This window comes from Phycodurus eques, chromosome 4, assembly GCF_024500275.1.
Source record: "Phycodurus eques isolate BA_2022a chromosome 4, UOR_Pequ_1.1, whole genome shotgun sequence".
Taxonomy (NCBI): domain Eukaryota; kingdom Metazoa; phylum Chordata; class Actinopteri; order Syngnathiformes; family Syngnathidae; genus Phycodurus; species Phycodurus eques.
This window is the reverse complement of record NC_084528.1, coordinates 17,110,570-17,136,702: the sequence shown is the minus strand read 5'-3', so window position 1 is coordinate 17,136,702 and position 26,133 is coordinate 17,110,570. Positions and strand designations below refer to the sequence as shown.

At 43.9% G+C, this 26,133-nt stretch overlaps 2 protein-coding genes across 5 annotated transcripts in view; both read left to right on the top strand.

Annotated features, from left to right (window-relative positions):
* The window catches only part of megf8 (multiple EGF-like-domains 8), a 64,127-nt gene extending 53,478 nt beyond the window's left edge, over positions 1-10,649 (top strand). Inside the window, exon 43 of one of the 2 annotated variants that reach the window (XM_061674311.1) lies at positions 5,064-10,649. In XM_061674311.1, coding sequence (XP_061530295.1) covers positions 5,064-6,542 — 1,479 coding nt within the window. In that variant the 3' untranslated portion in view covers positions 6,543-10,649. Of the gene's footprint in view, positions 1-1,307; positions 3,623-5,063 lie in introns of those variants that run through there. The other variant, XM_061674312.1, reaches the window with a different exon arrangement.
* Positions 10,650-15,769: 5,120 nt separating this feature from the next.
* LOC133401370 (oocyte zinc finger protein XlCOF6) lies at positions 15,770-25,680 on the top strand. 3 transcript variants are annotated; one of them, XM_061674308.1, is made up of 4 exons: positions 15,770-16,241; positions 16,308-16,467; positions 19,619-19,663; positions 21,914-25,680. In XM_061674308.1, exons 1-4 carry the CDS (start codon positions 16,068-16,070, stop codon positions 23,293-23,295), a joined length of 1,761 nt encoding a protein of 586 aa, XP_061530292.1. In that variant the 5' UTR covers positions 15,770-16,067; the 3' UTR covers positions 23,296-25,680. The 3 variants fall into 3 exon arrangements, with proteins under 3 accessions (XP_061530292.1, XP_061530293.1, XP_061530291.1); XM_061674309.1 differs by having other exon boundaries at positions 15,770-16,467; XM_061674307.1 differs by lacking the exon at positions 19,619-19,663 and having other exon boundaries at positions 15,770-16,467.
* The last annotated feature ends 453 nt before the right edge of the window (positions 25,681-26,133 follow it).

The following is a 26,133-nucleotide window of genomic DNA, read 5'->3' as shown; positions in this document are numbered from 1 at the left end:
ATCTTTGACTCAAACACACAGTACGCAATAGGATGTTTCATACAGAGAAAATGTAATGTAAACTACAGTGAAATTTGGGGACAAATACAGAAGGACTTGACTACGTACCCTGTCTATCATAAAAACTTTTCTAAAATTTTCTGAAGACAAGCAACACAATTGGCTATAGGGTGAAATGGCTTAACTCGTGAGATGAGCGTGAATGAATTGATGCGTGTTGAGAGAGAATAAAGTTGGGACTCGTGAGATCGCTAACTTAACCCCAAGCTACTATGCACCAGTTTGTACTTATTCTGGTAGTGGCTCCAATGTTTACTCACTATTCGTAGATCACATACCGGTCCGGGGATGATCTTTCCTCAGTTTTCTCGAGAAAAGCAGGCAGGTTGAGTCAAGGAATGGATGAAAAAGGGAAAAACAGAAGAGGGGTACAAAAGGAACGCTGATTTTCATCCGGGTTGTGGGAAATTGCGCGGAAATTGCGTAACTGGTAAGTTGACCAGAGGCTTCTCTGGTCACCTGGCGAGGAATAAGAGGAGGCTAGGAAGATGAGTTGCACCCCAGGCTTGGCGTCGGACCAAGCCTTGCTCGGGGTCCATGCGCCGCATGGCGACAACAAAGGAAAAAGGGGGAGAGGGTTGGTTGGCCGGAGCCGAGAGCTTAAAGAAGTTGGACGAGGAAGCAGGAGAGCAAGAGAAGAAATGTCAAGGCTCTTATACCTCTGAGACGCAGGAGAAACTAAACGTTTCTAAAACTGTAGGCATGTATTTCACTAAAACAAATAGAGTATCACCTGACCCCGACATACTTGTTAATGGAGAAAAAATGCAAATTGTCAGCCAATACAAATATCTTGGGTTAATTATAGATTCACAGCTTTCCTTTAAAGCCCATATTGCCAAATTGTGTAAAAACATCAAATAAAATTTTCGTGCAATTCGAAATGAAATGTCAACTGAAGCCGCAAAAATGTACTTGCATTCAATGATTCTTAGTCACTTTAACTATTGCATAACCAGTTGGTCCCAGGCTGGTCAGAATGCAAAAAAAACATTGGACGTTTTGTACAAACAAGTAATTAAAGTGATGGATAAAAAACCAAGCCACTATCATCACTGTGCAATTTAAAAAAAATACAGTCTTTTAAACTGGGACAACTTTTACATATTTGCAGATTTAAATTTGATTTATAAAGTACTGCATGATTTGGCTCCAGCTCCTTTGGCTGAGTTCATCAGCCAAAGAAACAGCTCTGAGCGTGTCACTCGAGGCTCTGTCAGAGGTGACTGTCTCATTCCTCTGCGCAGGAGCACGTGCAGTAAGTCAGCCTGGTCAGTGAGGGGCACTGGTGAGTGGAACTCAGTACTGAGGAGGTTAAACTGCTCACAACATACAAGGCCTTCACAAAAAAACTGAAAATGTGGTTAGTTAACACCTATAGCTGCCAACACTAAAAGACAAGTATGTTATGATGGTTTTTTTTTTTTTGTTATGATCAAATGATTTGTGGTTTTATTCTCTCTTAATAGTAAAGTAAGTCTTTGATTATGTATCCTGTATTATATTGTCTTGTAGATGTATTTTACTGCTTTTTTACATCGTGGCCAGGGGACTACAGATGAAAACTAGCCTTCTGGCTAATTCTGGCTTTTTTTAACCATGTGTACTTCATGTGTTTTATGAAATTGCATTGTCCCATTTCAAATAAACTGATTAATAATTTATAATAAAGAGACCACGCCCATCGACTCTGATTTTCATTCAAAATTGCTCAAGCTCTGGTCACGCCCTAAGCACAGGTTGAACTCAGCACAATTTCAAAAACGATTCCCAACTTTGATACTGTCTCAAGCGGAGATTAAGTATACAAAACGATTGTTTCAACCTTAATTCTGTCATATCCATTATTATTGTTCAACACAATCTTCCAAAATGAAGCATTTGTCAATTTGGTGATTTCCTCCCTTAAGCATTGGCACTGTTCCTCACACAGATGGTCCCGGCAGTGTCGTCAGTGAAAAGCATTATGGGAACCGAGAATTCATTGCGGCGATGTAGCTATAATCCACGATATTTGGCGCCACATACTGCTGGAATTCAGCATTACAACAAAGCAGTCCTTCGCTTCGATGTGACGTAGGCTGTGCCGAGTCCAACTGTCCCCGTCTCCTCTTCTCCCAACACTCCGGGTGAATATACACCAACGTAGTGTATAATAGAGCTGTTGAAACCCGCTAGGTAAATAAAACGGGCGAGAGAAACTGTCTATGGTTCAATATCCAACGTACAAATACATTCTCTAACTATTGCAGTGTTACAGTACCTGTTGATGTGGAGACATACACATACATTTCCGGATTCCCCGCTAAACCATTAAAATAATGTGCATTAGAAAGTAAACATATTATTGTGTTTTACAGCAATACTTAACTACTTTTATAACGTACATAAAAAAGTGAAGCCTGTGGCCAACATGTACACGGGCGGTATCCGTACATACGTTTGTGCCTCTCACCGGCCGTTCCAATAAGCGAGCATCTTTTAAAATACTTTATTGCGTGCACGTCCTGATTCTGTAGCACCCCTTTTCTTCCAACTATTAATCTATCTTTTTATGGTTTAATAAATATGATAAAGTACAACATACTATTTGTGCAGCATCAAATGCACCGGCCACGTATCCAGTGGCTCAACGTGTGTGTTGTCGCTTTGCGGATGTGGAAGATGTTTTTCGCCTGTCTTCCTGCTGTAGTTCCTCTTTTCCCATCGCAATCATGCTTTTTGTGTCAAGTCTCTGGACCTCAGCTGTATGTCAACGGTGATCGATGTCCGTAGGGAGATTCAGGAAGTCGCGGCAGCCGGCTGGGAGAACCTCTCCACATCATGATAGAAAATGGAGAGCCAGCAGCGTTATGACGCTCACAGTTATAATCAAGTGGATAAAAGTTCTCACAAACCACATTGCTGGTCATTAGCAAGTTAACTTGCATACACACGTTAAACGAAATGAGATGACAAAAGCACTAAAAACAGATCATTAGGGACAAGAGGAGTGCTGGGTTGTGACCACATGACCACCCACACTGCTGCTAGCAGCCAACTGTTCCTCGAAAAGAGGTAAATGTTCTTCATTTGCGGCAATTTGTATTATTGTTTTCATTTACACGGTAATTATTAATTATATTTTATCCTACAGAAACGCAAAATTATATTTTTAGTGAGCGTTTAACAACTGTGCTCCGCCCATTGCTCGGCAAAATACCTAATTTCGGTGCCTTCATTTCCTTCTACGTCATTTTTGGCGAGCCACTCAACCTCTTATAAAGTGAATGAACGTCGACGACACTAACATCACCGTGTCGTAATATTATCCACAAAAGTAACTCATCGATATCACTTCGGCTTAATACCAAAAACAAATCCGTACGGTCCTAATAAGGATTGTTAAATTTACTAGGTCAAATAACAAGTGCAAATGATTTTTAAGGGATGAAGCTGCTGTAAAAATGGAGTACTCATTTTAATTACCCTTTCACTCGGTGCGGTTACTCATCAAGGGGTGATTAGTGAGGGCAGACCGGATTGGCTCCGTAAAACTAAAGGCAGTTAGCACAGCTAGGCGAATTCATCTCGACACCGGCTTAATAGCTCCTCGTCCCCTTGCGCGTACGGTGTTGGTGCCGGTAAAGGGAAAAAAGGGGGAGCTTGACCCTTTAAACGGAGAGTCGGTCAGGACAATTCTCCCGATTAGTGCTGCGGGTAAGCGAAATCTGACATGGGCCAGCACGGAAAATGAATCAGGCATTCATTAATATAAAAAAATGAACTATTGAAGTATACTACAAGATGTTAAGAGGAGCTGACAAGCTTAATCAGCATTTTGTCATCTCATCGAGTATTGGTGTTTGAGTTTTTTTTTTTTTTTTTTCCCCGCACACAAAAAAGTTGTGGATTTCAGCTTTAAGTACAGTACTGCAGTTGTAGAAAATGAAGCTAAACGTTGCTCTTTAATTGCGTTTGTTCCTGTTTATATTGTTATGAGTGTGTGCATTAGCTATCCGTGGGCTAAGGTTGGAATTTGTGAATTTATTTCATGAAACTCAGACTGTGGAAGGTGTTTTAAACAGTGACTTTCCATTCATGTTCTTTGTACCCTCAATTTGGTGAGTCACCAAATGTATGTGTTGAGATTGCTCAGCAAGGTTTCTTTTTCGACTAAAAATAGGAGCCCAATTTACCTTATGTGCGTCATTGCTGCCACCCTAAAATCATATAGCCGCTAAAGCTAACTGTATCAGAGATGTGTAGGTGAGTAACTACACGACACTGAACTATAGCCCTAAAGCCCCGAGGCATTGAATCGTCAATAAACCGTGATATAGCGAGAGATTACTGTACTCTGCTTTTATGATTATCGGAATTAATGTTTTCCGTGCAGAAAGGGGATTAAAAATCACTATTAATACACCCCACACCACAGGATCCGATAATCGGGCATTTGCTGAATTTGATTGGAAGGGGGGGAAATGGGCTAAAAATCTGATAAATTATTGGTGTGCGTGTACCCCACTTTCACGATTGTTTGGCCCGACTGCTGTCCGAGCAAATAGGGGAGGAAATTACTAAGCACACCCCACACCACAGGATAATCGCTCAGAAAAATATTTTAGTGACATTAGATTTAGCTGACTTTTATTGTAAGGGAGTGCTCAAATGTGGCCCAATAATCATGTGTGTACTCCAGTTTTATGATTGTCTGCCAGACCGTTTTCGGAGCAGATCATAGAGGAAACGTCACTCTTAGAACACTCCCCACCACAGGATAATCGCTCAGGAGGAAATTTTAGAGACATCCGTCAATCAGGCCTTTGCTGGCTTTGATTGTAAGGGGGAAATTGGGCTCAAATGGGGCTATTTCTCTCTAGGCTTAAGATAGACAGTGTGAAAGTGTTAAGCATCCCAAAATTAACTGTATTGCTTAATGAAAATGAAGCCACAATGACCTCAAATAGTGTGCGACAGCTTGTCAAGTTTGTTGATTAACTTTGTAAAATTACCCCCAGTGTGCCAAGTGCAAAGACTCCTTCAATGGCACGCCGGTGAACGGACGCCAGTGCTACCGGCAGTTCAACGTGGACACAGAGTGCTGCTTCGACCCCACGTCGCAGACCAACTGTTTCCATGACCCAGCTATCCGCAACTTGCCGCAGGGTCGCACGGTATTCTTTGCTGCACAGCCCAAGTTCACCAACGTTGACATCAGGGTCACCATCGATGTGACATTTGGTGAGGTGGAGGTGTACGTGTCCAACTCGCACGACACCTTCATCGTGGACTTGGACCGCCGCTCGGGCGTCCATGCCATTAAGATCGAGGAGGAGTCGCGAGGGACAACGACCGTGGGGGTGGACAAGGACTCGCTGCAATCCCAGATCAAGGTGTTTGCCAACGCCTCGTCCAGTCTTGGTGGGGGCATCATCTCACATAATCCACTGCAGCTGCAGGCAAAGCCGCCGGGCTCAGAAAGGGAGATTCGTGAGGAGCACGCCAAAGGCCTCATTTCTTACATCACCGTATGGAAACCACAGACAGTTCTGATCGTCCATGGTGTGCGGGACCGGGTGGTCATCACCTTCCCGCACGAGGTGCACTCCCTGAAGTCCAGCCGCTTCTACATCGCCCTCCGAGGGGTGGGAACAGTGGCCAACCATGGCGAGTCCCAAGGCCTGCTCTTCTTGCGCCAGGACCAAGCCCACATCGACCTATTTGTCTTCTTCTCCGTCTTCTTCTCCTGCTTTTTCCTCTTCCTATCCGTCTGCGTGCTCCTGTGGAAGGTCAAGCAGTTTCTGGACTTCCGGCGAGAACAACGGCGACATATCCAGGAGATGACTAAAATGGCGTCGCGGCCCTTTGCCAAGCTGACCATCTACCTGGAGCCGGACGAGCCACAGCTCATCTATCTCCCGTCGACTGGCGGCCCGGGCGGCGGCATGTCGGTCACTCACTCCCGCTCCACCAAGCTCGGAGGGGTGATGGTGGGCCAGAGGGGCCGCACCGGAGCAGTGTCCTACAAACACGACCTTGGCTCGGGGCCGGCGGGGCACCACCTTGCCCCGGGCGGCGGCAACAATGGCCAGCACCTCCCTCTGCACTACCTGAACACCCACCACTACGCTGGTACCACCACCGGCACACAAGCCTCGCTACAACACCACCCCTCCACATACAGCGGCTACCAGCACTTCTGCCGTTCCGACCCCTTCCTCTCACAGCTCATGGGATTCTCCTACTCCTCATTCAAGGTGGGGCCCATCACTCTGGAGCCCACAGACGACGGCATGGCTGGGGTGGCCACCGTCCTCTTCCAGCTCCCTGGCGGAGTCTTGGCTCCCAATCGGGCCTGCTTGGGCTCGGCGCTGGTGACACTGCGGCAGAACCTACAGGAATACTGCGGCCACGGCAACGGAGGCGGGCACACGGGGGCGGGTGGCGGCCGCAAGGGGCTGATCGGGCATCAACACCTTACCACTATGGCCATGTAGGGACGCGGGCGAACACCAAGGCAGGAAAAGAATTACTGCATTTTCCTCATAGTGGCTGACAGTGGATTAGTGGTTAGCGGTTAGCACGTTTGCCTCACAGTCAGGAGATTGAGGTTAAGATCTGTTGTTCTCCCCATTCTTGCGTGTGTTTTCTCTGGCTACTCTGGCTTCCTCCCACATTCCATAAACATGCATGTTCTGTGAAGACTTAAAATAGCCCACAGGTGTAAATGTGAGAGTGAATTTTTCTTCGTCTACATGTCCCCTGTAATTAGCCGGCAACCAGTCCAGGTTGTCGTCCGCCTTTTGCCCACAGTCAGCTGGGATATGATCGGACAAACGCTGTAGAAAATGGACGCATTAAAGATAAAGAGGGCCATAGTGAAGCAAGTGGTTAAGCATATCTGCCTCACTGTCAGATGATCGGGGTTCGAATTTGGAACGTGTGGAGTTCGCATGTTGTGGCTTTTCTCTTGGTTCCGGCTTCCTCCCACATTCTAAGAACATGCATGTTCGGTGAAGAGTCTAAGTTGTCCAAAGGTGTGAATGTGAGTGGGACTGGTTGTTTGTCTATATTTCCCTTCAACCAGTCCAGGGTGGCCCACGCCTCTCGCCCACAGTTAGCTGGGATAGGCTCCAGCTAATCCATGACCCCAATGAGGACACGCGCTGTAGAAAATGGATGGATGGATAGTGACAGGCAGGCAGCAGTTTATCATCTGTAATACTGTAGATGCTGTCATTCTTCTGAGCAATTGCTTAGGTGCTGCTGTTTTGGTTAGCAACAGAGTTCAAAGCATCCTCACGATTGTGTCTTCAAACTCCTGAGATAATTACATTCACTTTCGTGTTTTGTTTTGTTATTTACCCGAGGAGAGAAATGGAGACATCTATTGGTGTAACGATTTTTTTTCTGTTTTGTTATATGCTGCTATTTTGGTTGGCAACGGAGTTCAAAAGGCGAAATCCTTAATGTCCATATACAAAAGCTACCATTTATTCCTGAGGAGAACAAAGAAGCATTTATTTGGGCCAAGGCATTTTCATTTTGTACAGGGGCGTTAAAAGTTACAAGGGTGTTTAAAGTCGAGTTTAAAGCATAAGGAAAATGGAGAAATGTAGAGAAATGGCAAGTTTGGACATTGTGGAGCGACCCCGCCTGAGTCTACTGGAACACCAATCCCTGTTAAACACGTCAACTCCACATAACGTAAGATCATGTTTGATACTGCGCAGGGCACATTCCCTAATTCTTCTCAGAGACTGCTAAGTGCTGCTGTTTTACATAGCAACAGTCAGCAAATGACTGGTAAAAGGAAGGGTTACGGAGCCCCAGACACCACGAGGAAAAAAGTACAATCCAATTGTGGTACCAAAAATACTAATTTATGGCCACAAAATAGGTACAGTGTTCCGCAACAAATTCGCAGGGGATGGACCAAGCGTGTACATGCATATGCGGCAAAGACTCTCTGTAAATTCCACTAACAACCCAGGCTAAATTTAGCCACTCACCGACATACAAAGATGTTAGTCTCTTAGTTGAGATTATCACTTCAACATACAGTACTTCCTTGACACCAATTATTGCTTTGCTATAAGCCTGGGTTTTGGTGGCATCTTAGAGCATAACAGAAAGAGCACAAAAATCACAACTAGGTGAGTTTATCAGTGAAAAGCTGGGGATAGGTTCCACAGGAAAAACAAAACAGCGGAAATCGTGAATAACGAACTGCAAATGGGTGTGGGTTCACTCTGTATCTTATTTTTAAACATGACTATACGTGATAATATGTTTAAAGTACCTTTGGGGCACCTTGTTAAGAAATGAGGATGAACATGACATCTGCACATACAAACACGAATATAGTCAAATATCACAATTGCACAAAATACAGCCCCAAACATTCACATATATCTTGGCACTATATCTCGGAAACTACAGTCGTTCATTGTGGGACATAACCTCAAAACGTCATATGTCAGTACTGTCGTAAACCTGTAATTTTTTACTATCTCTCCACGAACCACTTATAATAGGTCTCTCCCGACCCAACAGTTGAGAATCACTGCTCTACAGGAGCTTACTGTTTCCAGAGAAGGTGCCCTTGATTCGCTTACTGTCCAGCAATGATATTTTTTTGTAATATTTTTTTGTGTGCAGGTTATATATACTTACTTTGTGGCCACAAATTAATATCTCGTGCGTACGTTTGACATAATTTCTAATTTGTGGCCACAGATAAGCATTTAGTGTGCCGTTTATCAATAACGTGACCACTTTATAAAATGCCTCCCCCCCCCCTCCCCATGTTATATCTTGGTCTCTGTAGAGGTGTCTGTTTGGAGGCATTTATCTATTGAAGACAGAGCGTGTAGGGGCCACTACTTGAGGGAATGCGGTCAATTCAATGGGCTACTACACCTGTAAAAACCATTCACAAGAATCCAATAGAAAGTTTTATCACCTGTGGTGAGCAAACATAATATGTACATACACTGTATAATGCTTGGCTATTGAGTGTCCTCTATAATGTTTGGCCATACTGTATTCCAACGTTCCCCGGTGACCAAGCCAGCTGTCCTTTAGAATGCACTATACTATACGTACTATAGACGTCACGCCTCTGTTGTTCACTGGGGAGGTACCAAGTTGGGCTTTTAACATGTGCTTTGTACCTCTAAAAGTGACAGTCAAAGTTGCAGTAGAGAAAACAAATCTTTTTGTGATTGTTACAGCTGGAAAACAACTTTTGTTTTTTTTAATATCTTGGTCTATATGATTTGATATTTATTATTTTATATTTCACCCACCTGTTCTGTTACATTGTTTTTTTCCCAGCACATCTGCCTTCACTGCTTGCCTTGTCTGTGGCTTACTCTAATACAGGTGTGGGGAATCTTTTCACCTCCATCAGGGGCCATTGCAGTTTACGTAAATATGGCCTCTGAGGGCCATACTAAATTTATGGAAAAAAAATTATGCAATGAAGTATCATGAGCATTTTTGTAAGAGCTATTGTAATCACTATTTATTGTCATTTTTCCAATGACTGAATCCCCTTTTAGGGGCTCCTCAACATGCCCCAATTTTAGTAATCCTGAAAAAGACCACCCAAAACTCACTCAGGAGCACCACCTGGAAAGTTCGAAAAAACATTGTCCCAGACACCAGTATCACTAATCGACACCAAATTTGGTAGACAAGTCTATTGTAACAGGACACATGAAAAAGTTTCAAGGACCCATGCTGAGAATCAGACAGGAAGAAGGTCATTTTTGGTTTCATGCAGCCATTTTAGACAAATTCCTACTTGGGAATTCACCCAAATGAGCCCCAATAGGAATAAATTATCTCAGATGGGAGAGGCTAAATTATGAAAATATTTGTTTTATTTTAATGTTATTTTTTTTTAGGGTCTAAAGTGGGCAGAGCATTGTGTCAAAATTCGATGATCATTTTGTAGCTTCGCACTAAAAAAAAAAAAAAAAAGGGATGATGCAAGGGCTCGTTCATCGCTGCTTGCAGCTTTAGCTATTCTTCTTTCATCAGCTAAATTGCCATATTGAGGCCCTGTGTTTTTCCATGCTGATGTATCTTGGTGATTCTGCAGGTTTGGTAGGGATCCCCAACATGCCCCCCAAATAAATAAATAGAGAAAAATCATTCAGCAGCATTTCCTGGAATGTTAGAAAAAAAATAGTGCCCCAGTTTCACTGCTTAATACAAAATTTAGTGGACATGTCTATCATAATAGGACATGCCAAAAAGTATAAAGTGACAGTGCCTGAAATCTAACAGAAAGTTGGGCAATTTTGGTTTGAAACAGTCATTCTTGACAAATAACTACTGGGGAACTCACCTAAATGAGCCCCAATCAGAGGCAGCTATCGTACCGCGACAGATGGGAGACGCTAAGGTTCCCCGCCTCTCCTCTAAATACACGTGTTAATGGAAGTGTGTTGAGTTCCTGTCACGAGAGTAGTATATGGACTTCTTTTTATGGTTTTGTAAAAAGAGAAGAAAAAAAGCAATGTTCTGTTTTGACACTCATAATTTACTTACAGATGCACATTTGTCCATGAAAATAAAAGAGAGAAACTTTAGCCTTTGTGTGGGAAATGTCTGTTTGGCTTGTTTTGCGGGACTGCTTTTATTTGGGGCAATTCGCCTCTTACAGAGGATTGTATTAGCAATCGTAGCTACTGTTTAAAAGATCCTGTACAACAAATTAAATAGTGTCCAAATTGTGCAAGTACAATGATATTTCTCTCTAAAACTTCTTCTGGCGACAGATATTGATAGTATTATTAACAAAAGTGAGACTGAATGACATATCCACCCCACTGGTTGACTTTTGTTTGAGTTAGTTTTTATGCTGCATAGAGCCAATGAGCCCCCTTTACTGTCACTAAAAGTCACCCAGCCTCATCCATGGACGACACAATTAGGAATTGTTCTACGTAAATCCCGCAACATTCATTTTCCATTGAATACTGTCACTTTATAACCCCCTTGAATAAGCATTAATGATTTTTTGTTCGGCACGGTGAATGACTGGTTAGCACATCTTCCTCACAGTTCTGGGGACTGGGGTTCAAATCCCGGCCCCGCTTTTGTGGAGTTTGCATGTTCTCCCCGTGCCCGGGTGGGTTTTCTCCCGGCACTCCGGTTTCCTCCCACATCCCCAAAACATGCATGATAGGTTGATTGAAGACTCAAAATTGCCCTTAGGTGCGAATGTGAGTGCGAATGGTTGTTTGTTTCTATGTGCCCTGTGATTGGCTGCCGACCGGTTCAGGGTGAACCCTGCCTCCCGCCCGAAGAAAGCTGGGGTAGGCTCCAGCCCGCGACCCAAGTGAGGATTAGCGGTGAAGAAAATGGATGGATGTATTTTGTTGTTGTTGTTACCATGCTTTATATTTGTACATAACCTTTGTTTGATTTTGTAAGAAGGGAACAGTGTTGTACAAAAGATTGCATGAAGATTATCTGTCCTTTGTCGGATGAAATAAAAATCTGTGACATATTATTGTGGTGTTTTTACACACACACAAAAATACATGCACAACAATAATTATACACTTATACACATATATACACACAAACACGGTGGTGTGAAAAAGTTTGACTTTCTGATTTTTTTTTTTTTTTTTTTTTTTTTTTGCATCATTGTAACACTTAAATGTTTCCCGTCATGAAACAAAGTTAAAGATTAGTCAAAGAAGTAAAGACAAAATGCTGTTTTTAAATGAAGGTTTTTATTATTAAGGGAAAACAATCCAAACCGACATGGCCCTGCATGGAAAAAGTGATTGCCCCCAGAGCCTACAGTGGGTACGGAAAGTATTCAGAACCCTTAAATTGTTCACTCTTGTCTATATTGCAGCCATTTGCTAAAATCATTTAAGTTCATGTTTTTCCTTCATTCGTGTACATAAGCACCCCATATTGACAGAAAAAAACAGAATTGTTGAAATTTTTGCAGATTTATAAAAACGAAAAACAGAAATATCACAGATTTATTATATAAATTAAGATTTAGTAGAAGCACCCTTTGAGCTAATACAGCCATGAGTCTTTTTGGGAATGATGCAACAGGTTTTTCACAACTGGATTTGGGGATCATCTGGCATTCCTCCTTGCAAATCCTCTCGAGTTCTGTCAGGTTGGATGGTGAACGTTGGTGGATAGCCATTTTCAGGTCTCGCCAGAGATGCTCAGTCGGGTTTAAGTCATGGCTCTGGCTGGGCCATTCCAGAACAGTCACGGAGTTGTTCTGAAGCCACTCCTTTCGATATTTTAGCTGTGTGCTAAGGGTCAATGTCTTGTTGGAAGGTGAACCTTCGGCCCAGTCTGAGGTCCTGAGCACTCTGGAGAAGGTTTTCATCCAGAATATCCCTGTACTTGGCTGCATTCATCTTTCCTTCGATTGCAACCAGTTGTCCTGTCCCTGCAGCTGAAAAACACCCCCACAGCATGATGCTGCCACCAGCATGCTTCACTGTTGGGACTGTATTGGACAGGTGATGAGCAGTGCCTGGTTTTCTCCACACATACCGCTTAGAATTATGGCCAAAATGTTCTATCTTGGTCTCATCAGACCAGAGAATCGTATTTCTCACCATCTTGGAGTCCTTCAGATGTTTTTAGGCAAACTCCATGCGGCCTTTCATATATCTTCCACTGAGGAGGGGCTTCCGTCGGGCCACCCTGCCATAAAGCCCCGACTGGTGGAGGGCTGCAGTGATGGTTGACTTTCTAGAACTTTCTCCCATCTCCCGACTGCATCTCCAAAGCTCAGCCGCAGTGATCTTAAGTTCTTCTTTACCTCTCTCACCGAGGCTATTCTCCCCCGATTGATCAGGTTGGCCGGACGGCCAGCTCTAGGAAGGGTTCCGGCCGTCCCAAACGTCTTCTATTTAAGGATTATGGAGGCCACTGTGCTCTTAGGAACCTTTAGTGCAGCAGAATTTTTTTTGTAACTGTCAGGTTAAAGACACCTAGAACATTTGTAAAAACAAGACAGACACAGAGGCAGTTGCGTTTTCAGACTTGCAAAGAGGACGGACGAGAGTGTACTTTGTTACAATCCCTAACCCGTTCTAAATTCACTCTGCCGAACCCTCTTTTTATTTCTTTAGGGCGGTTCCCTTGTTACATACGAGTTGCAACGTCAAAAAGGTGGGAGCAAACATGCTCGTTGCAACTCGTGATCAGCACATAACACATTTTGTTGCGGTTGAGACAGTTGAGGGGTTATCATGCTTCTTATCAGAAAACAGGGAACACCTCGGCTCAAGTTTGTCCTTGCACCTGCAAGCACATGACTCATCCTGTGGGGAAAAGCTTTGCACGCAGTTATCAAAACACTTCTCTAACTAGAAGTAAGCAGTAAGCACAACACATGATAACTTATTTACATTTTTCTATCAGTAACCATGGCCAGATCTGTGCCTTGCCACAATTCTGTCCTTGGGCTCTTCAGGCAGTTCCTTTGACCTCATGATTCTCATTTGCAGTGTTACTTTTACGCCCGCTCTAATGGGACACACACCTTCCAAAATGTTCAAGTTTTGTCTCGTTAGACCACACGGAGTATTTTCCCAGACGTCATGGGGATCAAGATGTGGGAAAATTGAGACGAGCCTTATTGTTCTTTTTTCTCAGCAGTGGTTTTCGTCTTGTAACTCAGCCATGCAGTCCTTTTTTGCCCTGTCTCTTTCTCATGGTGGAATCATAAACACTAACTTTAACTGAGGCAAGTGAGGCCTTCAGTTCTTTGGCTGTTGTTGTGAGGTCTTTTGTGACCTCTTGTATGAGTCGTCACTGCACTCTTGGGGTAATTGTGGTCGACCGGCCACTCCTGGGAAGGTTCACCACTGTTCTATGTTTTCACCATTTGTGGATAATGACTTTCACTGTGGTTTGCTGGAGTCCCAAAGGTTTAGAAATCGCTTTATAACCTTTTCCACACTGATAGATAGCTTATTTTTTTCTCATTTGTTCCTGAATTTCTTAGGATCTTTGGCATGATGTCTCACTTTTGAAGATCTTTTGGTAAACTTCACTTTGTCAGGCAGGTCCAAGTTCAGTGATTTATTGATTGAGAACAGGTGTGGCTGTATCAGGCCTGGGTGTGGCTAGAGAAATTGAACTCTAGTATGATAAACCACAGGTATGTTTAAATGGAGGGCAATCACCTTTTTCACACAGGGTCATGTAGGTTTGGATTTTCCTTCTTCCCTTAATCATAAAAACCATTTAAGAACTGCATTTTGTGTTTTGTTTGACAAATATTTAAATGTATTTATTTAGAATGACAAACATGCAAAAAATAAGAAACCAGGAAGTGGCAAACACTTTTTCACACCACTGTACGTGTGTGTGTGAATGTGTATATGTGTGCCGGCACGGTGGACGACTGGTTAGCACATCTGCCTCACAGTTCTGGGGACCGGGGTTCCAATCCCGGCCCCGCCTGTCTGGAGTTTGCATGTTCTCCACGTGCCCGCATGGGTTTTCTCCGGGTACTCCGGTTTCCTCCACATCCCAAAAACATGCATGGTAGGTTGATTGAAGACTCCAAATTGCCCCGAGGTGTGAATGTGTGCGCAAATGGTTGTTTGTTTATATGTGCCCTACGATTGGCTGGCAGCCAGTTCAGGGTGTACCCCATCTCTTGCCCAAAGATAGCTGGGATAGGCTCCAGCACGCCCGCAACCCTAGTGAGGATAAAGCGGTAGAGAAAATGTATATATATATATGTTATAACTGATTTATTTACAGAATGAAATTAAAAATATATATTCTATACTGGGCGGCATGGTGGGAATCTGGTTAGCACATCTGCCTCACAGTTATGAGCACTGGGGTTCAAATCCCGGCCCCGCCTGTGTGCAGTTTGCATGTTCTCCCCCGTGCCTGTGTGGGTTTTCTCCGGGCCCTCCGGTTTCCTCCCAAATCCCAAAAACATACACGTTAATTGAAGACTCTAAGTTGCCCAAAGGTGTGAATGTGAGTGTGAATGGTTTGTTTGTATGTGCCCTGCGATTGGCTGGCAACCAGTTCGGGGTGTACCCCGCCTCCTGCCCGAAAATAGCTGGGATAGGCTCCAGCACGCCTGCGACCCTCGTGAGGATAAGCGGAATGGAAAATGAATGAATTAATATTCTATACTGCATATTACTACAATGCAACCTTGAGAAATCATGAACTCGTTTGTTTTATTCAAATTGTAAAATATTGTTTAAAAATGTAACTCTTTTTAGTATAATCCATAGTTAATTATTGTACATACTATTTTTACTCAATTTCTTTTTAGAATTCAAAATAGGTTCGCGGAAATGTTATCTAGTATTTATTATTAAATCTTCAAATGTCCGCCTCTCGCCCGTAGAAAGCTGGGATAGGCTCCAGCACGCCCGCGACCCAAGTGAGGATAAGCAGTAAAGAAAATGGATGGATGGATATTGATTATGTACTGTATTATATTGTTATTATTATGTTACATAAATATTTGTATTATCGTGTATAATGGAATATCCAATACTATTATTATCAATTGTAATACTTATTATTAGAACGTAATCATAAATGGGTTGAAAGGGACGTGGTCTTCCTTGGGGAGCTTTAAATATGGACGTCCCCCCCTACGCGCTGATTGGACACGTCATCCGGAAGTACTCCCTTCTCATCCCCTTATATGTTATTAAACTCACGAATGAAGCAGGTCAGTAAACGGGGGGCGAGCTGGGGTGGTACTTCTTAATATTATTAAAACAGCAGCTTTAAAGACAGTTACATAATATTAACATACGCATAGCGGCCGAACCCAGGATATGTGACGGCACGACGGTGGTTCACTCAGTCTCGCGACCGCAGGCAGGTTGATGCGGTTAGCCACGATGCTAACGCCATCACGCTAGCCTTGGGCGGCTCAATCACAGCGTTGTTGTTGTCGCCAGTGTAGCTTCACTATCGTCGCCGTTATTGTTCGCGCATATTCCTCGGAGGAGAACAAGATGAAGGTGGAGTTTGTGGAGTCGCTGAATCGGGCGACGGTGGACGACGTCGTGGTCATGTTCAAAAGTGAGGATGAAGCGGGGTCACGTGATGGCACGGAGGACGGTTGCACGGACGGGCAGATGCTCGACATCCGAATCAAGGAGGAGCCGCGCTTCCCGCAGATCAGCGAGGTCCGTTGTGGCGTCCCGTTAAGCTATTTGGAAGAGACGCCAGATGGTGACCGTCCTTTCAAACAGGAGTCCGACTTGGACCTCCAGGCGGGATGCGAGTACGAGGTGGCTGTCAAACTGGAGGACGTCATCAAAGAAGAAGAAGAAGCAGACGACGACGACAGACAGGACGAGGACTCACAAGATGGAGACCAGGTGGAGGATGACGGAGAGGAGGACGGCACAGGTAAGAGATCCAAAAAAAGAAGTCTGTCCATTTGGTGTAATGATTGCTGGTGCACCCTATGAGTTTTGGACACGTGACTTGGTAAACTGGACGGATCGCCAGTCAATCACAGGCCACTTATGGACAAACAACGAATTCTCCATCCGTTGTCAATCGCGCTTGTTTTCATTACGGTTGCGGGTGAGCTGGACACGATCCCAGATGACTGAGCGTGAGTCAGACATGGAGGTGTCACAATTCATCGGTTAATCGACAACTACTTGATCATCAAATTAATCAATAGCAATTTTGATAATCAATCAATCGTATAGAGCCATTGTTTAATTTAAAATAGTCCAAATCCTCCGATTTAAGCCTCTCAACAGTAAATATTTTCTGATTTTTATAGTCCTTCATGAAAGCAGACTGATTATCTTTTGTGTTTCATCAAAATGAAACATTTAAAAACTTCTGCTTTTATTTTGGATAAAAGATCAACACTTCCCCCAATTCTCTGACATGTTACTGACCGAAACAGTAACTGAATCATCATCAATTCATTAAAAAAAATAATAGTCAGTTTAATCTATTATGAAAATTTTTTTTTTTTGCGGCCGTAGTGTGAGAAACCTGTAATTGACATCAGTGACGTAGTTGAAGCTGAAGCAGCTTCTGAAGTAGGCTTTACACGATCAGGATTTTTGGGGCCGATCAGCGAGTTTAATAAAAAACTGATAACAGATCACCAAGCTGGAGCAATGAGTCTATTTAAATGACTTGTTAATTTACTGTATATAGTTGTGTAATGTATACTGAATATCTAAAAGTATTCATTCTCTAGTCCAGTGATTCCCAACCAGTGTGGTGTGGCACATTAGTCTGCCATGAACAATCTTGCAAAGTATCTTGCAATTTAGAGTCTCCAATTAATGCATGTTTTTGGGATGTGGGAGGAAACCGGAGTGCCCGGAGAAAACCCACGCAGGCACGGGGAGAACATGCAAACTCCACACAGGCGGGACCGGGGATTGAACCCCGGTCCTCAGAACTGTGAGGCTGACGCTCTAACCAGTCGACCACCGTGCCGCCAAATTGTATCTAATTCCTGAACAAAAATCTTTATTTTTACAAGAAATAATGTATCTTTGTTCCTCAATTTATGCCAGTGGGGCATCGCGACAGACAGAACAAATCATCCATCCATTTTCTGAGCCGCTTCTCCTCACTAGGATCACGGGCGTGCTGGAGCCTATCCCAGCTGTCATCGGGCAGGAGGCGGGGTACACTCTGAACTTATTCCCAGCCAATCGCAGGGCACATACGAACAAACAACCATTCGCACTCACAGTCACACCTACGGGCAATTTAGAGACTCCAATTAGTGCATGTTTTTGGGATGTGGGAGGAAACCGGAGTGCCCGGAGAAAACCCACGGAGGCACGGGGAGAACATGCAAACTCCACACAGGCGGGGCCGGGGGTTGAACCCAGGTCCTCAGAACTGTGAGGCTGACGCTCTAACCAGTCGTCCACCGTGCCGCCAAATTGTATCTAATTCCTGAAAAAAATCTTTATTTTTACAAGAAATAATGTATCTTTGTTCATCAATTTATGCCAGTGGGGCATCGCGACAGACAGAAAAAATCAATGGTCTTCTATTAGATGGCAGTAATTAATGCCTCCTCTTTTTGTGACATTTTTGTTTGTTGGTGTGCTGTGAGATTCTTAAATTGTAAAATATGTGCCTTGGCTCCACTAAGGTTGGAAATCACTGGTATAGACAAACAAGTCTTGGCAGTGTTTTGGAAATTAATTCAGGAAACAATCTTGTCTTTTGTAGTTTTAATACTATCTTTGCGCAGAGAGAGACAGTCAAGGGAGGTTACAAGCTGCTATGAGCAAAGTAAGAGCTAAGAAAGAGGATTCACTGCTTCTTTAAACTCGCGCAGACGTCACTGCGGCTATCCCTCACGTAGTTTGCCTTTATACTCGAGCGCAACCCACGCGCGCAGTTTTGAAAATGTACTGCAGTTCACCTCCAAGTCGGGGGTGTCGCTACGGCTGGTATTGGCTAGGACACCACAGGGTGGAGTTTCCTCCTGCATTTTATTTGGCCATATTCGGTAGCCGTTTTTACTTTACTTTCAGTATCAAGGAACAAAGCAACAACAATGACGACCGTAGAACAGTGTCTGCTAAAACAAATTTACCAAGATGACCAGATGATACGATAACTATGCTAAAAAATCGATCGAGAAGGCGGCGGTGTAGATGGTATGTAGAAACAAGGGGCACACTGAGTACGTCATCACAGCATGTGACTAAAACGGACCAATCACGAGAGATGATCTCCGCGGCGTTCGACGCGCAGCAAAAATTTTTGCGTGTGCGCGTCAGGGTACGCAGAGGGGCCGCGCGGGCATATTAGTCGGTCACGTGATGCAATTCGGGTGTTGTCGGCCGTGTGAGTATAAAGAGGTCTTTAGCATACACTTTTAGCTGCAATCAGTGAACAGGAAAAAAAATTTCTAACACAACTCAGGTTATTTACGTCATTGCTGTCACATGCTGTCCTAGTTACCACCTTTTACATTAAACAATTAAGCTACTAAGTACATTTGAAAAGGCCACACAAGAACAAAAAACTATTGAAGTATTAAAATACACAACAATGGAATAATATAATAAAAGAGTATATAGATTATATTTTGTCATTTTGCCATAGTAGTTTTTTACTTTTGTGTTTTTTCGCTGTCTTAAGGTTCAATATTTAGAGCCCTTGGTTGTCTCTCTTTTTTTTTTTTTTTTTTTTTTCTCCCCCCCCCCTCTGGGTTCCATCTTGTCACTGATGGGGTAGTGGTACATTCGGCTGACTTTGGTGCGGGCAGCGTGGGTTCAGTTCCCACTCAGTGATGGAGTGAATGTAAGTGCGAATAGTTGTCCATGTCTATATGTGCCCTGCAACTGACTGGCGACCAGTTCAGGGTGTTGTCCGCCTTTTGCCTGAAGTCAGCTGGGATAGGATCCAACGCCCCGAAACCCTGAAGAGGATGAGCGGTATTGAGAATGGATGGATGGATGGTTCCATCTTGACTTGCTTGGTGTTTCCTTTCACTGGTATGCAGACGACAGATTTTAAGTGCTCTGCCCCTGTTGCTTTTCTGTTACAACAGGCACCAATCAAAAGTGGGCAGGATTGGGGCCGGATCAAGAAGAAGGTGACGGCTAGTTTCTTGTCGTGCCTTCCATCTTGCTGTATTTCATGTTCTGCCAACATGGACAAAAATGCCCGCACCTCTTCAGTCACCACAGAACAAAAGCTGCTTTAAGCCTGCCGCAACGTGGTCGAACCCGACTGGACCGGACCATTGAGAGAGTTGACGACCCCACCTACATCTATCAGCCAATCAGACGACAGTTATGTCACGGCCCCCCTCGACCTGCGTTTTAGAACCAGGTTGGAGGAGGTTCTGAAAGGCGATGCCAATTTCACCTCGAAACAGTGCAATGGATAAGGGACCAAACGGGGTGGAGCGAGGCGGGTTAGGGTTAGAACCAGTCCAATTGAAAAGGCGCATGACTGAAGCCAACAATCAAATTGGTTTCATGTTGGACAGTGATTTTAAATTGAGTCTGCAAATTAGTGTAGGAGTTAAGTGCAGCTTTTGTACCTTAAGCCCACCTGACTTGGACCCAACCAATGCAAAAACATGATAGTTGACAACTCAGCCCCACACATAAAGTGATTTGATATATTGACACCCAGAACGGTGAGCCTGTATAGCGTTTTGAGGCCCAGGACACAGTATATTGCACTTTACCACATGTATTAAAGCATAAAAATATATTATATTAAAATATTTAAGAAAGAAGCGGGGTGCTAGAGAGGGGATGTAAAAGGCTCGCTTGCTCCCAATTATTAGAATTTCCCCAGCGCATTACGTACTGCTTGTGTACATTGTTGCCACAAGCTTTACCATTTCATTTAAAGGTACATTATAATTGTATATCATTGTGATATATGTGTGCGCAATAGTCAAATCGCAGGGTCAGCAGCCCCTATTTCGCTCTTTAGAATGAAGCTACTGCAGGCAGGCACGTCACAGCTGTGTGAGTGCACAAGGTATGGTCAGGGACACTGCGTAAATGTGAGTGAAAGTGTTCCATGATTATTTTTTTTTCGGGGGGAGGGGCTTACCTCTATGCTCAATTCCTACACTCCTGCCGGTGCCACAGGTCATTTCTGAATACATTATACGTTTGACAATAATTGCTGGAAATGTGCTGTTTTGGGTGTGGCTAAAACTACACTCTGTTATGTACTTTGAAGTCCGGCATTAGTCGTTTCTCCGCCACTATTTAAGAACTTGAGCGCCTTCATTCACTTCAGCAGTTTTCCGACGTAATTGCGACGTGGTTTTCTAAATGGCTATGCTTACACCCTGAAAATGGAACTTCCCTTCAACTCGTGCGCAGGCGTGGCTGCATTAGAGCGCCTCGCTGTCAGCCGTGAGCGCGCGCAGAAGAGCGAGCGGAATAAAAAATGTCTGATGTGGCAGCAAGCAGGCCGCTTTGTTGCGGTGTGGAAAAGCCCTGCAACGACCCGTTGGGATATATTCCAGCCACCCCAGGCTTTAAGCGGATATATTTACGCGGCTCAAACATATAGTTATTTATAGGAATAAGAAAAATGCTCGATGAAGTAGCATCCATTTTTCGAGGTCGTAGAATTGGTATTTGCTTGACAATTGAAAGTTGAGCAGGGCGTGGTTTCAATGCATTCAGCAGAACAGAATGGATGACCCCCCGCGAAACCCCCCCGCTCCGTTATTTTTTTCTCTAATCGATGATACCATATTTATATAGCACTTTCACAACAACATTAGTAGTAGTAGTTATAATAATATCCACAATAACTTTGAATATTGACACTTGTAACACTTAAAATTATAGTGAGAGCAAGTTCATTTGGCTAGCATGGCCAGCATACAGTAAATATGTATTTTTGATCGAAAAACAGCACTTACATTTTGCTGGAATATCTGTCGCCATTAAGTCTCTTCAGTCTGCCTCTGTGTGCGTTGAAAGCATCAAGACTTGATTGTGATTGGTTAATCAGGATCCAGTCATTAACTGGCAGTGCTGAAATCATCCAAATTCAGCATATTTATTGGTTTAGATACGCAAATGTCTTCCCCATGAGGGAAGCCTCTGGGTCCGCTGCTGTGTCCAACAGAACGGGTGACTGATGTAATATTTGTGCAACACTACAAATCAATAATGAAATTGATTGCCAACATTTTTAATTATCAATTTTATCTATTTGTTGTTGCAGCCCTTATTTGCCAGATCCTTTTGCCTGTGAGTGAGACATTCTAACCACTAACTCACCATTTTGCCCATCACCAATATAAATTACATTATTTTTAATATACCGCTCTCTTTCCCCATTCTCTCTTTCCTTTCAGAGTTGTTGTCCGAGTTCTTCCCCTGTCCTCACTGTGATGTCTCCTTCACAAACCTGGACTTCCTGGAGAAGCATGTCAAGTGGGTCCACCAGAAGGAGTACCTCGCCGAGCTCAAGAAATGTCTCTCTGACCGTGACCAAAGCCTCATCCCGGAGCACACCTGCACCACCTGCGGTAGCACCTTCAGTTCTAAAGTCTACCTGCGGGTCCACGTCAAAGAAGCCCACCCTTCCGCCCCACCTCGCCGGCTCCACCCTTGCCCGACATGTGCGCGTAGCTTCCAGTACTTGAAGAACCTAAAGAACCACTGTCAGCGCTGGCACGACATGTCGGTGGTCATCAGAGGTGGGCATCTGTGCTGCATGCATTGCGGGAAGAGCTTCAAGGCCACCTGGGGACAGGGGCCCCACCTGTGCAATGCGCCGAACACCGAATGCGAGGAGAAGCCAATTTGTCTGGATGTGGGTGTTGAGTGTAGCGTGTGTGGCAAGAAGTTGCGCACGCCCCAGAGTCTAGAGGACCATATGCGCACCCACACAGGCGACCGGCCGTTCGTGTGCAAGGACTGCGGCCGGCGGTTTGTGGAGCGAAGCAGCTGGCGCCAACATGCCCTGATCCATACGGGCGAGAAGCCGCACAAGTGTCAAGTGTGCGGGAAGGCCTTCCAGAGGGGACACCAGCTCAAATGCCACCTCACCACACACTCGGCCAAGAAAGAGTTCTCCTGCAGCCAATGCGGGAAGGAGTTTGGACTCAAAGCGAGCTTGAATCTCCACCTGAGGACGCACTCCAACGAGAAGCCTTTTCACTGCGTGGTTTGCGCCAAGAGATTCAACACCCGCAAGAACCTGCGCGTGCACAGCAAGCTGCACAACGGCGACAAGACGCATCAGTGCAGCGACTGCGGCCTGAAGATCAGCGACTTGGGCGCACTCAAGATCCACCTGCGCACTCACACTGGCGAGAGGCCCTACCACTGCACCGTCTGCGGCAACAAGTTCATCCGTCTGGCGCACCTGCGCAACCACCAGCGCACGCACACCGGCGAGCGGCCCTACAAGTGCGACCAGTGCGACAAGAGCTTTACGCAGTCAGGGGACCTGGTGAAGCACAAGCGGACGCACTCCGGGGAGAAGCCCTTCGAGTGCCCCGAATGTCACCGCCGCTACACGTCATCCGGTGACCTGGGCAAGCACCGCCGCACTCACACCAACCTGCGGCCGTACATTTGTCAGGAATGCGGCAAGAGCTTCCGCCTGTCGGGTCATTTGAAGACGCACATGCTCACGCACACCGGTGAGAAACCGTTCTCCTGCCCCAACTGTCTGCGCAGATTCGCCCGCTCCCACCATCTCTCCGGACACGTGGCTAAGTGTCGCTAACTTGAAAAATGTGTACTTATCAAAATCTTTCAATGTGAAAACTACAGTGGAACCTCTGAACTGGGGTACAGTAGTCGGGACCGAGCATTGCTGCGAATAGCATAAAAACCATGAGTGTGGGTTGGGTGATGCGGTTTTCAATAAAATTCCAGATCTTTTTAATTTCTGGTTTTAATTGATTCCCCTGCCCCATTCGATAAAAAGAAAAAGCAAATGAATAAAGCATTTGTCAAAACAAGCAGAAAGTGGCCCTTTAAACACAACACTTTATACATTTTAAATTAAAAAAAATGTAAATGTTAAAGAACTTACCATCACTGTATTGACAAAAATATTCCCTTAGCGATAGGTTTTTCTAGCATCTATTATTCAGCCATGGGAAGTTTTATTTCATGCTGTCCCCCTCCCACTCGTACAGTTACAGTGCAGTACTGTGATAAGATTGTTACATTGTGTCAATGTAATGGCCACAACACGTGTTAACCCTAACCCAATAAAATGATATTCGATTTATTGTCCAGCCCTCCCGCAAGTAATTGACACCCCCCTCCTACCCCCAATTATTTTATTTGTGGTACCATGGCTTGAGTTTAATTTGTCCCGTTACCAAGCGCATGACTCAATTTACTTTCACCGTCAACTTACTTTCACCCCCGGTAATTTGTTGTTCGGAATTCACAAATTCACTCTATTCGAAGATGTTTTATTTATTTATTTATTTTATTTTTATAAATTTCACACACTGTAACATCACACTCTGGCAAAATCCAGAGCTGCTCGCTTACAGATATATTGAGCAAGCCCTTCAGAGGCCCAACTATTTAGATGCAAGCTATATTAAAATGTAAATTTTCCATATTTCCCTTTTCACATGATCAGCTGTCACCTAACTCAGTCTTATTAGAGCAGTACATTAGCATTGGTAGAGCACTTTAACAACCAAGTGCTGTACATAAACCATAAAAGACTAATTTAAAAAACAAATGATTAGTGTAATAAAATGTAAAACTACTCACCCTTTGGAGATGCTTGATGACTGCAAAGTATTTTGTGGAGTGTTAGGAACTGTCATATACGTACCTGTAAAAAGATGATAAGAAGCATAACTCAAGGCAGCTGACTACAGTGTACATTAGGTTCTTTTATGACTGATGTCAGTTTGGGCAGCTATCAAATATTTTAGTACTCGAGCAAAGATTTTCAAAGACGTGTATCAAAATGTAGCCACTTAACTCATTCACTGCCAGCCTTCCCAGTAACATGGATATTTGACTTTTAAAGCCGTCAATGGCAGTGAACGTGTTAAAGATCAGATGGTAGTACACTGGCCATATCTCACACGGTGCCTGAGCAAAACTAAAAGCACCCTGTATGAAGTAATGTCATGGTGACAGGCATACTGTTGTCACCATCGTAAATAAACCAGCCACAAACTTGACCGTAGTCATAATTAAGAGAGTAGCCCTCCACAGGGCTAACATTCTGTGTTAGTAAGGTACGTTAATATTAGTCTCACTGATTTGCGCAACATTTAATTTACCATGTTTTGGGTCCTTCACGGATTAATCCTGGGGCAATGGGTGTCTTGTTGAAACGATTAAACGTCACAGTGTTCGCCTTGAAATGCTTCCACTCTTTTGCCATTTTCTGTCATTTTTTTCTCTTGCATTTTCTTCTCTTCGTTGTCACCATGTTCCTGCTTCGTCAACCAAATAGCTCCGCTTCCATCTCCTAGTTCCTAAGTGACGTAGCGCGTTGTGTCACATTAATGCCCGTGGGTCCCTTGAGCTTCACAATATTTTTTTTTATTTATACTCAAGGTACTTGAAATACCCAATTACTCGTTGCTGCCCTAATGTCGAGTTATTGTGGCTTTTCACCGTGTTGTACTGAGCAGCCAGGACAGAAAGAGGCGTATGCACCACTGTTTGGCATTTTTCCATTTTCAGTTCTATGGTTAGAGTCACACTTTTTGTCCTCATTTCATTTGTGGCTGCACTCGCACAAAATTTTGAAGTAAGCCAAAGAACAAGGAAAACACTTGTGGAATTGAATCGGTTAGATGCTTACTAAGCTGAAGTCAACCTGCCAGGTTTTTGGTGGAATCTTTACCACTTGGAGGCCAGACATAAATCACCCACAAGGGAAATTTTACAAATTTGACTCGAGGTTCCACTGTATTTTAAAAAAACGCTACATGGAAATTGATGCTCTTATTTTTATTTTTTTTTATTTTTTTTAATAATTTGGTAGGTCTACAGTACTCTAAACTATTTATTTCACTATTTTTTAAATTACAATTATAGTACAAAGTGATGTGGTATACAATGTGATGTACATGTTTGATTCGTCTCTACTAACTCGTGCTGTTCTACTTGTAATAAATTATATGACCAGTGCATTAACACTGTGTGTGTGTGTAATTTTTTTAATTAATGGCCAATGAGCGTTACTCCACGGGGGACGACAATGAAAAGCTTCATCGTGTAATTTACCTCAAATGTGAGCGAAAATTAGCTCACTAATTTAGGTGTGTCCCTGTGGGGCGGGTACACTTCCCACCGCACTGTATGAGCAGTAGAAGTGCCGCCTGCGGAAACAAGCGCGGCGCCGGGCACAAAAACAAACACACCTAATTTGAATTTGGGTGACCAGTACCGTCATGAGACCAGGGACCGGGGAAGCTAGCTGTGGTTATCCCACAGCACTACTAGTCCCCTTCTATTAAGTAGCCTAAGTAAGTCACATTTCGTCAAATTCTAACTCATAAAAATGAATGTAAAATAATGTTTTAACAACGCCTCAAACCCCCACGTAGCATACACATATACAACATAT